This window comes from Corythoichthys intestinalis, chromosome 8, assembly GCF_030265065.1.
Source record: "Corythoichthys intestinalis isolate RoL2023-P3 chromosome 8, ASM3026506v1, whole genome shotgun sequence".
Lineage (NCBI taxonomy): Eukaryota > Metazoa > Chordata > Actinopteri > Syngnathiformes > Syngnathidae > Corythoichthys > Corythoichthys intestinalis.
In genome coordinates this window covers 10,889,326-10,902,790 of record NC_080402.1, presented here as the reverse complement: position 1 = coordinate 10,902,790, position 13,465 = coordinate 10,889,326, and the positions used below count along the sequence as shown (strand labels likewise).

The 13,465-nt window shown below is 40.5% G+C and overlaps 1 protein-coding gene across 1 annotated transcript in view; it reads left to right on the top strand.

The window, feature by feature from the left end:
- Nucleotides 1–12,928, top strand: part of tbck (TBC1 domain containing kinase) — a 68,817-nt gene extending 55,889 nt beyond the window's left edge. The window contains exons 24-26 of the mRNA XM_057844138.1: nucleotides 9,245–9,405; nucleotides 9,765–9,924; nucleotides 10,361–12,928. Coding sequence (XP_057700121.1) covers nucleotides 9,245–9,405; nucleotides 9,765–9,924; nucleotides 10,361–10,471 — 432 coding nt within the window. The 3' untranslated portion in view covers nucleotides 10,472–12,928. The remainder of the gene's footprint in view (nucleotides 1–9,244; nucleotides 9,406–9,764; nucleotides 9,925–10,360) is intronic.
- The last annotated feature ends 537 nt before the right edge of the window (nucleotides 12,929–13,465 follow it).

Genomic DNA, 13,465 nt, shown 5'->3' with positions numbered 1-13,465 from the left:
AAAAAGTTAATTAGGTTCGCTTGGAAGGTTCGCTACAACAGCCTTGCAGGGAAGTCTACTGCTTTAAGATGGCGGCCCTTTACTGACGCCCGCATATAGCTTTCTCTACATGTGCTGCTAACGCCACCAAGTCTATTTCGCATCTAGTCCTATATAAATATATCTGCCGTAACATTATGGTAATGGTAATGGTGTTATACTTATATAGCGCTTTTCCACCTTTCAAGGCGCTCAAAGCGCTTTATATGGATGTACTTTGTAGCAGCTGTCGGCAGCATTCAGGTATGTTGTTGTTTTTTTATCTCGCGGCATGAGTTGAGCTAGAGCCGTGAGTTGAGCATTGGCATTACCCGAGGGGCCGGGTAATGACAAGCATGATGTTTAGCTACTCTCGCGCCATTTCTTATTGCGTCCCGAAGACCGCGCGGCGTGCTGAGTGTGTTTTACTTCCGTTTTACTTGACATATTTCAATAATCGGAATTTGGATGTTTGTGAATCGTTCGCGAATCTTCGAATCGGAAATTTTGCACACCTCTAGTTACTAACACAATTAGTTTTTGGGAGAAGTAATTTCTAACTGTAATTAATTACTTTTCAAAGTAAGATTCCCAACACTGGTTGTGATTAAATGCATTTGGGAATTTTTTTCTTTTCTTTTCTTTTTTTCTTTTTTTTTTTTGTGGTTCGTAAAACATTACATGCTGTTGATTTCACTGACTTAGGAGATAATTGAACATTTTAATTTTGCATACTCTGCTAGGTGTGTTTTCTCTGGAAATCCGCCCTCAATGTGTTTCAACATTCCATACTCTGCTAGGTGTGTTTTCTGTGGAAATCCGCCCTCAATGTGTTTCAACATTCCATACTCTACTAGGTGCGTTTTCTGTGGAAATCCGCCCTCCACATTTTTTTAGGCCACATTTACACGACAACAATCTTACACAATAACGCAAAAGTGACTTTTGCTGTTATTTAAATTCCGCGTTTACGCGACCATTATGTGTGGGGAAAACTGCGTGTAGACGGAATCCCAAAAGTGCATGAAACCTCCAATTTGCCGATGTAGTATGCATTCCCAATGTGTAGGTGGTAGCCAGTGTTGTCACAGATTACTTGAAAAAGTAGTCTAATTACTGATTACTCCTCAAAAAAGTAATCTAGTTACTTTACTGATTACTTTATTATCAAAGTAACCAAGTTACTTCTAAAGTAATTTATCAGTTACTTTTTACCAATTTTTCTCCCTTTGTCGCCTCAGCATAAGAATGACAACAGAAAAATGACATCGCATGTAATTGACTTTCCGATGATTGAATTTAAAGTTGAAGATCATAATTTTTGGTAACACTTCACAATAAGGGTCGCTTAATTAACATTAGTTAATGCATTTTTAGACAATTACTAATGTTTAAGTAACAGGACAATAATTCATTTAATCCCTTATCTAACATTTATTAATATATTAATGAACATGAGTTAATGCATTAAGTTAATGCATTTAAGACAATAACTGATGTTTGACTAACATTACAATAATTCATATAATCCCTTATTTAACATTTAGTAATATTTAACATTAGTTCATGCATAACCAGACAGTAACTAATAGTTGGTAAAATTAAAAATATAAATAGGCCTATATAGGGTTAGGGTTTAGGTTTGGAGTTTGCTAACTTAAGCATTTATAATTCCTTAGTTAAGGGACACATGTGCTACACTTTACAATAAGAGTCCAAAAATCATTCGTTAATGGTTAATAAAGGTTAGGGGGGGGGGGGGGGGGGCTTAAGCATTTAGAATTTCTTAGTTAAGGGACACATATGCTACACTTTACAATAAGGCTCCAAAAAGCATTGGGTCATGGTTAATTAAGGTTAAGTAATACTTATGAGGTATGTTCACGTGAAATAATACAATACTTAAGGTTAGGATATAATATATAATCATAGACTATGATATAATTGATATAATACTAGGGCTGTCAAAATTATCGCGTTAACGGGCGGTAATTAATTTTTTTGACTAATCACGTTAAAATATTTGACGCAATTAACGCACATGCCCCGCTCAAACAGATTAAAATGACAGCAGAATGTAATGTCCGCTTGTTAGTTGTTTTTTGGTGATTGGCACCCTCTGCTGACGTTTGGGTCCAACTGATATAGTGGCTTTCAGCACCATGAGTGAGCATGGTGTAATTATTGACATCAACAATGGCGAGCTACTAGTTTATTTTTTGATAGAAAATTTTTACAAATAAATAAAAAAAAAAAAAACATTAAGAGGGGTTTTAATATTAAATTTCTATAACTTGTACTAACATTTATCTTTTAAGAACTACAAGTCTTTCTATCCATGGATCACTTTAACAGAATGTTAATAATGTTAATGCCATCTTGTGGATTTATTTTTGTAATAAACTAATACAGTACTTATGTACCGTATGTTGAATGTATTTTTCCATCTTGTGTCTTATCTTTCCATTCCAACAATAACTTACAGAAATATATGGCATATTTTATGTATGGTTTGAATTGCGATTAATTACGTTTAATTAATTTTTAAGCTGTAATTAACTCGATTAAAATATTTAATCGTTTGACAGCCCTATATAATACATTACTTAACATTAATTCACAGATACATTAGTGCATTGATAAATAGTTATTAATGTACAGTATACCGGTACTAGTAGTTTAAGTATGGCATTATTTCACGTGAACGTACCTCATAGATATGCTGATTTGGGTCAGATGACCCTTCTCTGGTTACAAAAGTGGTTTGTATCAACTGATCCACCCGTGGTCGTTGTAGTGTTAAATGAATGGCAATAATATACGTGTTTCTAATAACATATTTTAGTAAAACAATTGTGACTTATTAGAACCTACAAGTCTTTAAGTCCGAGTTACCCCTTAAGTAAGCACAAAGGTCAGGCTTACTTTTCACACAGCTTTATTTATGACCCACTCACCTATCTAATGCATTCAAGAATTATTTACAATGATGGTGCCACTCGAAAAAGTGTACCCATAATTTTTGCACCTGCAAACGCAGAAATATGAGTGTTGTGTTGTTACTTTAACGCACTAATAGGAGCGTGATGTTGCTACACCATTGCGGCGCCGCAATAGTCATTGTTGACGAAAACAACAATGGTTGACACATTTTGATCATCCGCTTAAGTCAAAGGGGAAAAAATCTGTTTAAAAAAAAAAAAGCCATTGAAAGAGACGAGCGCTTACTTTCCTATTTGGCAACATTGGGAAAAGAGGCAGTTGATGTCACTTCTTGAAAACGATGTCACTGCCGCCGTGGGGCATATTTACCCAAAGACACACATTTGACATAGGATATAAGGACATATTAAAAAAAAAAAAAAAGTCCACAGTAAAATCACATGTTAAATAACATTTCAGGGCGTTGTATTGATAGAATGTCACTGTAGGACATGTCTTTTTTCCCCCATAAAAATATAAAAATATTAATGTTGTAAATAAAGTTTTATTGCATAACCTTATCATACGACACACTTGCTAATTCGGTCCATTTTGCAAAACCATTGCTTAACTTGTCCAAAGTACTTTTGTTGACAACATTGCAACAAGTACACTCTGTCCTTTGCATGTTGACAATATCCTAGAAGATGCTAGTGGCTTCCTCAAAAATATTCTATTGCTTTTAGATCTGTGGTTCTTGCTAGAGATACTGAATCCCACAAGTTTCACACGAGCATTCATCAAACCTTTCGTAATTTCAATAATGTATAACTTCAATAAGTTTTTTCAAATTCAAAACCAATATAGCTGAGCTAACAAGCTAATGTCTAAGTCAATTCCCTTTCAAATTTCAAATGTAGTACAATTAATGTTGCCTTTTCCTGTTAATTTTATCATTGGAATATAAAATGAAACTCACTTTATTTCACACTGTTCCTTTTTTTTTTGTGCCTTTCATGCCTACATTCTCATCTTATTTTCGCATCCTTACGTCACATACTATTTTCATGGTGTAATACGTGACGCAAATGTTCTTAATCATCTGCGCAGTCCATGCTGCCTGAAGGTCTGTTATACTTCCTCTTACCAAATGCGAGTCAACCTTCCATTGAGCAAACTTGTTTCTCCTTCCATTTGATAGAGGGCTAGCAGTTGAAAGAAATTTAATAAAGCCTGTAAATTGGGGGCAAACAAGTCCAAAACCTATTTTAAAACGACACTTTGCCTTAATCAGTGTATGAAATTCGGGCTGTTTGTGTCTGAAGGCCGTTTCACACGACCGGCAGCCCGGTGTGAAAGGTTTTGCGGCAACCCATTCATTGTGTATATGGGACTTCTCGGCGAAAGCGAGCGGTGGCCGTTTTGGACGGAGCAGAAAGTCTTGAGTGAATTTTCACTTGTTCTGTTTTCAAAGCGCTGCCTCGCTGACGTCGACAAAACATCTAATAGCAGAGGGCCAGGCGTACTGTGCTATCAGGCTATTTCGGAACGGATGGAAACACGCAAATTAGAGCAGTGTTTTTCAAACTTTTCTGAGTCACGGCACGTTTTTACTGCTGTTAGAAACACATAAAATGTTAAATCAATGGCACTTTGGAAAAAATCTCATGAAAGCCCGCAAAGTTTGCTAAAGACATGTCAACAAAGCACATGGATTACTGGACCCATGTCCTATGGTCTGATGAGACAGGCGGGCTTTCTTGTGTACCGTCTTCAGAACAGGCTTCCTCCTGGGGTGATAGCTATGCACATCAATTTGATGTAGAGTACGGCGTATGGTCTGAGCACTAACACCCCACCTCTTCAATCTCTGCAGCAATGCTAACAGCACTCCTCTAATGAGTCACATGACATTTTGGAGGGAAAATGAGAAGCAGTACTCAATTTGGACATTTAAGGATGTACGTAGTTTCTAAGGGGTGCACTCATTTTTGTTACCAGGGGTTTAGATATTAATGGCTATATTTTGAGTTATTTTGAGGGGAAAATAAATTAACTCTTTTATAAAAGCTGCACACAGACAATTTTTCATTGTGTCAAAGTGTCATTTTGTCAGTGTTGTCCCATGAAAAGATATACTTAAATATCTGCAGAAATGCGATGGGTGTACTTACTTTTGTGATACACACTAACTCTGCCTTTACTGAGCCCCTTAGGTTCACACACACCAAACCGAGTTTAAAAACAACTGTTTTAGATGGTATTTCAAACTTGTTGTGCTTTGATATAAACACAGGTCAGCGCTGATATATTTGCAAATGAAATGATGGGGTTTATATTTAACCTTAATGGGGTGATTTTTGAAGCAAAATGTGTGACTAAACTTTTCAGTCGGCACTAGGGTTGTTCCGATCATGTTTTTTTGCTCCCGATCCGATCCCGATCGTTTTAGTTTGAGTATCTGCCAATCCCGATATTTCCCGATCCGATTGCTTTTTTTTTTGCTCTCGATTCAATTCCAATCATTCCCGATAATTTTTCCCGATCATATACATTTTGGCAATGCATTAAGGAAAAATGTATAAAACTCGGACGAATATATACATTCAACATGCAGTACATAAGTACTGTATTTGTTTATTATGACAATAAATCCTCAAGATGGCATTTACATTATTAACATTCTTTCTGTGAGAGGGATCCATGGATAGACGGACTTGTGACTTTGTATATTGTGACTAAATATTGCCATCTAGTGTATTTGTTGAGCTTTCAGTAAATGATACTGCAGCCATTCAACCCCCCAAATGCATGATGGGAAGTTGACCCATGACTGTGTGTTGTGCTACCAATAGATATATCTTCTCTGCGTTGTAGTGAATGGATCTGTCATTCACTTGAGTAAACGAATCCATTCCGGTTCGTTCAGTAAAAAGATTCGTTCAAACAAATCGTTCAACGAATCGTTCGCCCCCCTCATATCCCTCCCCGCCCAAATGAATCGTTCGGTTAGTGAACGGGAAGTGACGTTGCCGAACGAATCACCAAAGACCGCTTGCTTGGTCCCTCCCTCTCTCTTGCACACAGGCTCCTCATTGGCCGCTCGTCGTAGTTTCAGAAATGAGTGACAGGCGATATCATTCTGCTTTCACAGCCTCGTCTCCCTCCCGCTGCTGCAAAAGCGAGGGAGAACTTCCGCGTCGTCTGTCCTAGTTCAATGGGATCAAAGTCATGGCTCGTGCTTGCATTTTGATTTAGGACACGGTTAAACATTTTCCTTTTGTGGGGGGAGTGGGGGTTTGGGGTCGGGGGCGCATGGACTTTCTTTAGCATGATCTTGATCACATATACAATGCTGCTGCTACCAGCCAACGCGGCATGCTTGCTGTCACGAAAATAAAAATAAATCGAATGTTTAATTTCTAAATATGGAACGACCAACACATCATATTTACCTCTCGCTCTGTTGTATTTTAGTTTTTATGCTCATCACTATTATTTTTGGTCACTATTGTTAAAACTAAAGTGTAAATAGCTAGTTGTCAAATGTGCTGCTCTGAAATAAAAACAATACTACATTTTGATATTTGACAGTTTAATTGCAAATCATTATTAAGATGATCGTATTGAATTTTTGCACTGGTATTAACAAATAAAATGATCCGGTCAGCTCCCCTGTCGTCCCCTCATCTCAGATCGTCAAATGCTGACGAGAAATAATTGTTTGCTCTTTACGAAGTTGCCTTTCTACTCTCAATAGTCTGTTAAGAAAAATGTAGACATATCCCATCTCCCGTGTCCGCGTGCGTTGTTTTTGGGCGCTTGAGTAGCACATGATGGATGGATGTATGGACATAATTTGTCAAACCAACCAACACCCGACACGCTCTGACACAAAAAAAAATAAAACAGTCGGAAAAAATTGACATTTATATACAGTTTCATTGCAAATAAGTATTATGGTAATCATACTAAATATTCTTTTTTTCTGTGCACATATGAGTTATATATCGCTGCCATGAAGCCTCCATACAATGACAGTTCTCTCCCCACGCACTGCCGTCAGGCGACAGCAGCTCAGCTTTTGCTTGCCGCGTAGCTACCCGCGAAAGTGTTTTAAACTACCGTATTTTTCGGACTACAAGTCGCTCCTGAGTATAAGTCGATCCAGCCCTAAAATGCCCAACGAAGAGAAAAAAAACATATACAAGTCGCACCGGAGTATAAGTCGAATTTTTGGGGGAAATTTACTTGATAAAATCCAACACATAGAACAGACATGCCATCTTGAAAGGCAATTTAATATAAAAATACAATAGAGAACAACATGCTAAATAAATGTACAGTGTACAGTGCATGAACAACGAAATGTGAATATACTGTCCTGCGCTACGGCCTGTCCTGGCTATACAGCGAACTCCCAAAAGACAATGCTGGACGTCCGTATAATTTGCTGAATCAATTTGGTCCTCGATAGAAAACAGGTTCGCATCAACGTAAATAAATGATAATTAGGTACTATTAGTGATAAGTAACAGGTTAGCATGCGTTTGCTATCATTAGCACATCGTTCAAACAACCACACAACTGGCTCTAAGTGTCCGATCGCGGGTGGAAAACACACAACAACAACAGAAAAGATGATACACGCAGGCGTTGCCTCTGTAGAGATGATTTAAAAGCATAAACAATGAAAGTAGGTTGGCATCCGTCTATTTTTCTCTAGCTAACTCGCCCACTCACTCACTCAGAGCTACGTAGCTGTCCGTCTTCTTCTGGCGTGTCACGTAAACAAGTGCGAGTGCGCCCTCACGTGGGCGTGAAAGCGCCACAAACTAAATGCATCCATTTCAAGATAAAAAAGTCAATAATACAATTGAACATACACTGCCAAAGGCAGAACGCGAACGTGGCCATAGCTATAAAGAGTTATTCAGATAACTATAGCATAAGAACATGCTAACAACTTTACAAAACCATCAGTGTCACTGCAAAACACCAAAATAACATGTGAAATTATATCACAATGTGTTAATAATTCCACACATAAGTCGCTCCTGAGTATAAGTCGCACCCCCAGCCAAAATATGAAAAAAAAAACGCGACTTATAGTCCGAAAAATGCGGGTACTGTAAATTTGATAGTATGTCATTATATGTAGTCCCGAGTCTGTTGAGAAAAGTAGTACACTAAACCATGCGCGCTAGGTTTGTGTGGTGCTTTTGTCTGTTTGAGCAGCATTTGATAGGCTCCACATTAACAAATATGTGACAAAGTCATTTCCTTTAATTTTTTGACTCGTTCACCGCATTACTGCAAAGTCAAGTTAGCAGCAAGCTAGGTCAGGAACCGGAGGACTGAGTCACTGAACGGTAAGTGACATAACTCAGTCTTGCCCTCCTGCCTGCACGCTGGCTGCTTATTGGCCACACGTGGAAGTGAGTGACAGACGCCCTGATTCTGTTTCCGCTCCCTCCACTGCCCGCGATGAGGCTGGCGTCTGATTGGTCGTGTGCGATGTCAGAAGACGCTGCCACCTGCTCAACGCCCTCCCACGCAGCGAACAAGCCCCAACTTCATAGAACGAATCAGTGCAGATGGTGATTAGTTCGGTCTCGTTCACCCAAACAATTCGTTCAAAAAGAACGAATCGTTCGCGACCGATACAACACTACTGCGTTGGGGAAAAATAAGGTGTTAAGACAAAGATCAGTTGCTACCTTGCTTCCCCACATGCTTCCCATGATATTTCTAATCGTGGGGAGAGGGATTGTAAGGCTTTAACCAATTAAAAAAAGGCTTCAAAGGCTGCCATAATTCACTCTTCTCATTTTACGTTGCCTTTTATCTCTCTGTATAGGTAAAACGGCGCTATTACAGATTGAGCGCGACAATGCATGAGTGGGTCGTGCAGCGCATGTATTAATTGCGTTAAAATATTTTAACGTGATACATTTTTTTATTAAATTAATTGCTGCCATTATCGGGATAAATTTGATAACCCTACCTTAAGCCTGAACTAAAGACTCTGGATGAGTGTAACATATTATGTCAGTAACGTTAGATACAATTAGAAAACGATTTAATTAAAAAATATATATGTATATTAAAAAAAGGCACGGACAATATTTTTTTGCTGATTCCAATACTTTGAAAATGACGTGATCGGACCCGATCGATCGGGATGCCGATGGATCGGAACATCTCTAGTCGGCACTTACCTGTCCACAACTCTACACTGGCTTATGGATTGAAAGATTGACATGACCACACATATATTCAGTTCATTGACATTCTGTTCCAGTCTCGGGAGCCGCTTGTGCTTTTGGACCTGAAAGCCGAGGTGGCCCCTCGCATCTCGGCAGAGGACTTCATCAGCCTTTGCGAGATGTCATACGCTGCAAATAACCACGCCAAAGCCAGCAGGCCGACAGTTATTGCTGTTGACATTCGCAGTGCAGAGGAGTATCCTTACCATGTGAAATGTGCCCTTCTTTATCAATTTCCCTCATATATTTCATCATCAGGAAATTGTGTGCACTGTGTACGAACTGATTTTCCATGATTTAAAAAAAAAAGTAGTGGAGTAAGAATAGTGATTCGTCTTCACAAATCTACTCAAGTAAAAGTATTATGTGATAAAACTACTCTAAGAAGTACATTTTTCTCAAAAAGTTACAAAGGAGATTTAACGGAGTAAATGTAACGCGTTACTTCAACCTCTGATATACATTAGTCATTCTGTTAGACCATACAGATTAAAAACAATGAATCATTAAAGAAGCTATCATGATATCTGCATTCTTTAACCGCCCGACCACCAGCTTCAACAGAGGCCACATGTCCGGCAGCATCAACATTCCATTCAGCACAACGTTCGGCGCCGATGACGAAGTGCTGCAGTGCCCAGCATCGGGAACCCTGCAGACCTACAGAGGACGGATTGTCGTCATCATTGGCCATGCTGTGAAAATCGCTTCTGTTGTAAGACAGTGTTTACAATGCACACGATCAAGCAAACAACTTTGGAATGTGTTTTTATAACATATTTCTTGGTAACAAAGATGTGTAGTTGTAAAACTTGAAATCAATCAATGAATACGGTAGATGGATCTGAAATTCTAACAAAAAATATTTCCTTATGTGATCATGTAATTTTAAAGTCAAATTACATTTTACCCCTTAGATTAAGTAAAGTTTTCTGGATCATTTGAAAGTCTGACATCATTCGAGGGTTTCTTGCTTTCATCATACTGGCAAACTAGCGCAACATCCAGTAGTTCCAGCCTTGAGATTGCCCAAACGGCCATTTAATGACATCACTTTTCGTAGCACATACTGTAATTTCTCTAGTTTAGTGAGCTCTCAGCACGTATCCTCAGCACATTTTTTAAAAGAGGTTTTATCCGTTTCCTCCTAGTTTGCTGCACACCTTGTGAAGGTGAAATTCCCACGGGTTTGCATACTGGATGGAGGCATCAACAAGCTGAAACCCACAGGACTCCTGACCGTCCCTTCCCCTCAAATATGACCCAAGTGGTTAAGTCAATTGGACAAAACTATGTGCATATTCTGCTTTTTCTCAAGAATACAATAATAAACAATAAACATTACAGTTGAGTTGGCTTAATCTGGTTTTGGATGAAACAATGCTTCTGCTTCTCATTCTTAAATCAGTGTTGTTTTTGGCAGCCCTTTTAATTTTTGTCTTAGTCATATTTTAGTTATTTCAAAATGTGTTTGTTTTCGACTAGTTTTGTCAACGAAATGTCATATAAAGTTGGTCTAGTTTTAGTTGACAGTTACTCAAAGTGTTTTTGTCTGTAAAATTTAAATGTTTTAGTCCAAAAAGAAATAAAGGTTTCCAATCATTTTGAATGAACATAGACAGAAGAGCACATATTGTAGCGTCTACAAGGACAATGCCAACTTTGTTGGGATGATACACACTCAGCAGGAAAAGCAGTGCATTATTTTCAAGTAAGCCTAGCTAGAAACCACAAAGTTTTCCGAGCGTTTAAGAGAATGCTCGCCACGCTAAAGTTGATGCTTATGCGAATTCTATGCTTGCGTGACGAGTTACATTTAGTGTGTAATGATTAATCAGCACAGGCCTTTAAAGGCTTTGCATTGCACATTCTCTCTTGCCAAGATTCGATAAAAGGACTCGGTGTAATAATCCTCAGGACTATGCATGGCAGGGGTGTCCTCGTCCCTGAGCCAAGCTTGCACCTGACCACATACCTGGATGGACTAGGAGCTGCTGCTTTAAGGCTCTGCTCAGCCACTGAGACACATAATCAGTTGTGTCCTCAGATCACGGGGCGTTTCGGCCACTTATCACAAGACGCCCTCAGCTGAGGCTGGCCCACCACAGGTTGATCACTCCTGGGTGTGTGTCTCAGGGCTAAGCATTTGCCCTAGCGGCCCAGATAGTGTCGCTCCTATTCAGCCGCAGCCAATAGCTTTCCCTCTCGGTGGTGTTGGCCAACTCTTAAATGGCCTGTCTGTGGGCCTGTTCCCTGACTCCAGTTTCCCTAAGGAGCTTTGCTGTTGAACTGGCCACAAAACCTCTACACCTCACCTCCAGCAGGCACACCCTCGCCTTCCAGCGTCTGTCCTCTGCTGCAGCCGCTAGGTCGGAGTACCGCAGCTTCTTGCGTTCATATGCTTCTTCGACGGCATCCTCCCAAGGAACTGTTAGCTCAATGATGTAGGCGAGCTTGGATGTATTGGACCATAGGACAAGGTCTGGACGTAGGGTGGTCGTTGCCATCTCCGTTGGGAAGATGAGCCTCCGATCTAGGTCGACCTGCATCTGCCAGTCCCTGGCTGCATTCAGTGGGCCCAGGTCAGGGTTTGGGGGCCTTCACCTCTGCTTTTCCCCCTCCTGAACAAACGATGGTGGTTTGTAGCCCTGGGGGATGCTAAATCCCGCCCTAACACTGTTATCTGTGGAGTCCCCCAGGGCTCTGTGCTTGGTCCAACCCTCTTCACCATTTACTTGCTGCCCTTCGGTCGTGTCGTCAGCAGGCATGGAATAGATTGCCATTGTTATGCTGATGGCACACAACTATATTTCAAGGTCACTCCGTCCTCCAACTCCTCCTCCTCTGTTTCTCAACTTGACTCCTGCCTGGAGGAAATAAAGGCTTGGATGAGTGAAAACGTCTTGCAGCTTAACAGCTCCAAAACAGAAGCTATTCACATTGGTGCTCTTCACCAGCTCCGATCCGCCCCATTTCCTCAGTCTCCCTTTTCGGCCACAAATTTTCCCTCCCCCCTTCTGTGACTAATTTGGGAGTCAGGTTTGACCCCCATCTTAGCTTTAACAATCATATCAATTATATTTGCAAAACCTCCTTCTTTTACCTCCGCAATATTGCCAAACTCCGGCCATCTCTCTCCCGTCCTGCTGCAGAGAGACTCGTCCATGCCTTTATCTCCTCCAGGTTGGACTATTGTAACGCACTCCTCATCGGGATCCCTGGCAAGAGCCTACAAAGGCTCCAGTATGTCCAAAACAGTGCTGCCAGGGTCCTGATGAGGGTGCGTAAACACGAGCACATCACCCCCATCCTTCACACCCTACACTGGCTCCCTGTTCACCTCCGTATTGAATTCAAAATCCTCCTTCACGCCCTTCACTGTCTACACGGTGGAGCCCCCACCTACCTTACCGAACTCCTCACATCACATACTTCAGCCAGAACCCGGTCAGACCAACAGCACCGTGTACTCCTGCCCAGGACTCGGCTCAAGACTATGGGCAGCAGGGCCTTTGCAGCTGCTGCTCCTCGTCTGTGGAACGCCCTCCCAGACCACCTCAGAGCCCCGCAGACGGTGGATGCATTTAAAAAAGGACTAAAAACTCACCTTTTTAAAAAGCTTACTCTCGCTAATTTTATTTGACCATCTTATTTGTATCTGATTTGTATCTGATTTTTTATCTGTGTTTGTTTTGCTTTTACTCTTTTATTCTTGGTCTTTTTATTTTTTGTTTTACATGGAAATGTTCACTTTGAGATTTGTTTTCAAATGTAAAGTGCGTTATAAATAAAATTTATTATTATGATTTGTTGGTACGTGTGCTGGTTAATAGGTTAGGCATTGATGGAAACCCTCTTGCGCTCAAGTTTATCAGCTAGACCTGGTTGTGTCTCCATGAAAATCTGCCTTGAGGGAGGCTAGTTTTGGAGCCCACCTTAATGTGCTTGAGTGTTGCTGGGGTCGCACACAGGGGACATGCTGGGTCCTTTCCAAACCATTGTTTTAGGTTTACGGGAGATGGTAGCACATCATACGTTGCCCGAACGATGAAACTCAACCAGTTGGATTCCATGCCACAGAGTTTACTCCATGAGAGCTTCCTCTTCTCGACACCCTCCCACCCCATTCAGAGGCCCTGTTTGGCTTGTGTCACCGCTTTGGAAAGTTTAGTTGCTTCTTCCTGTCGCCGCACCTCCGCTACGACCATGGTTCGTCGATCAGTTGCTGATGCCTTTTGCTATAGAGGAGTTACAGT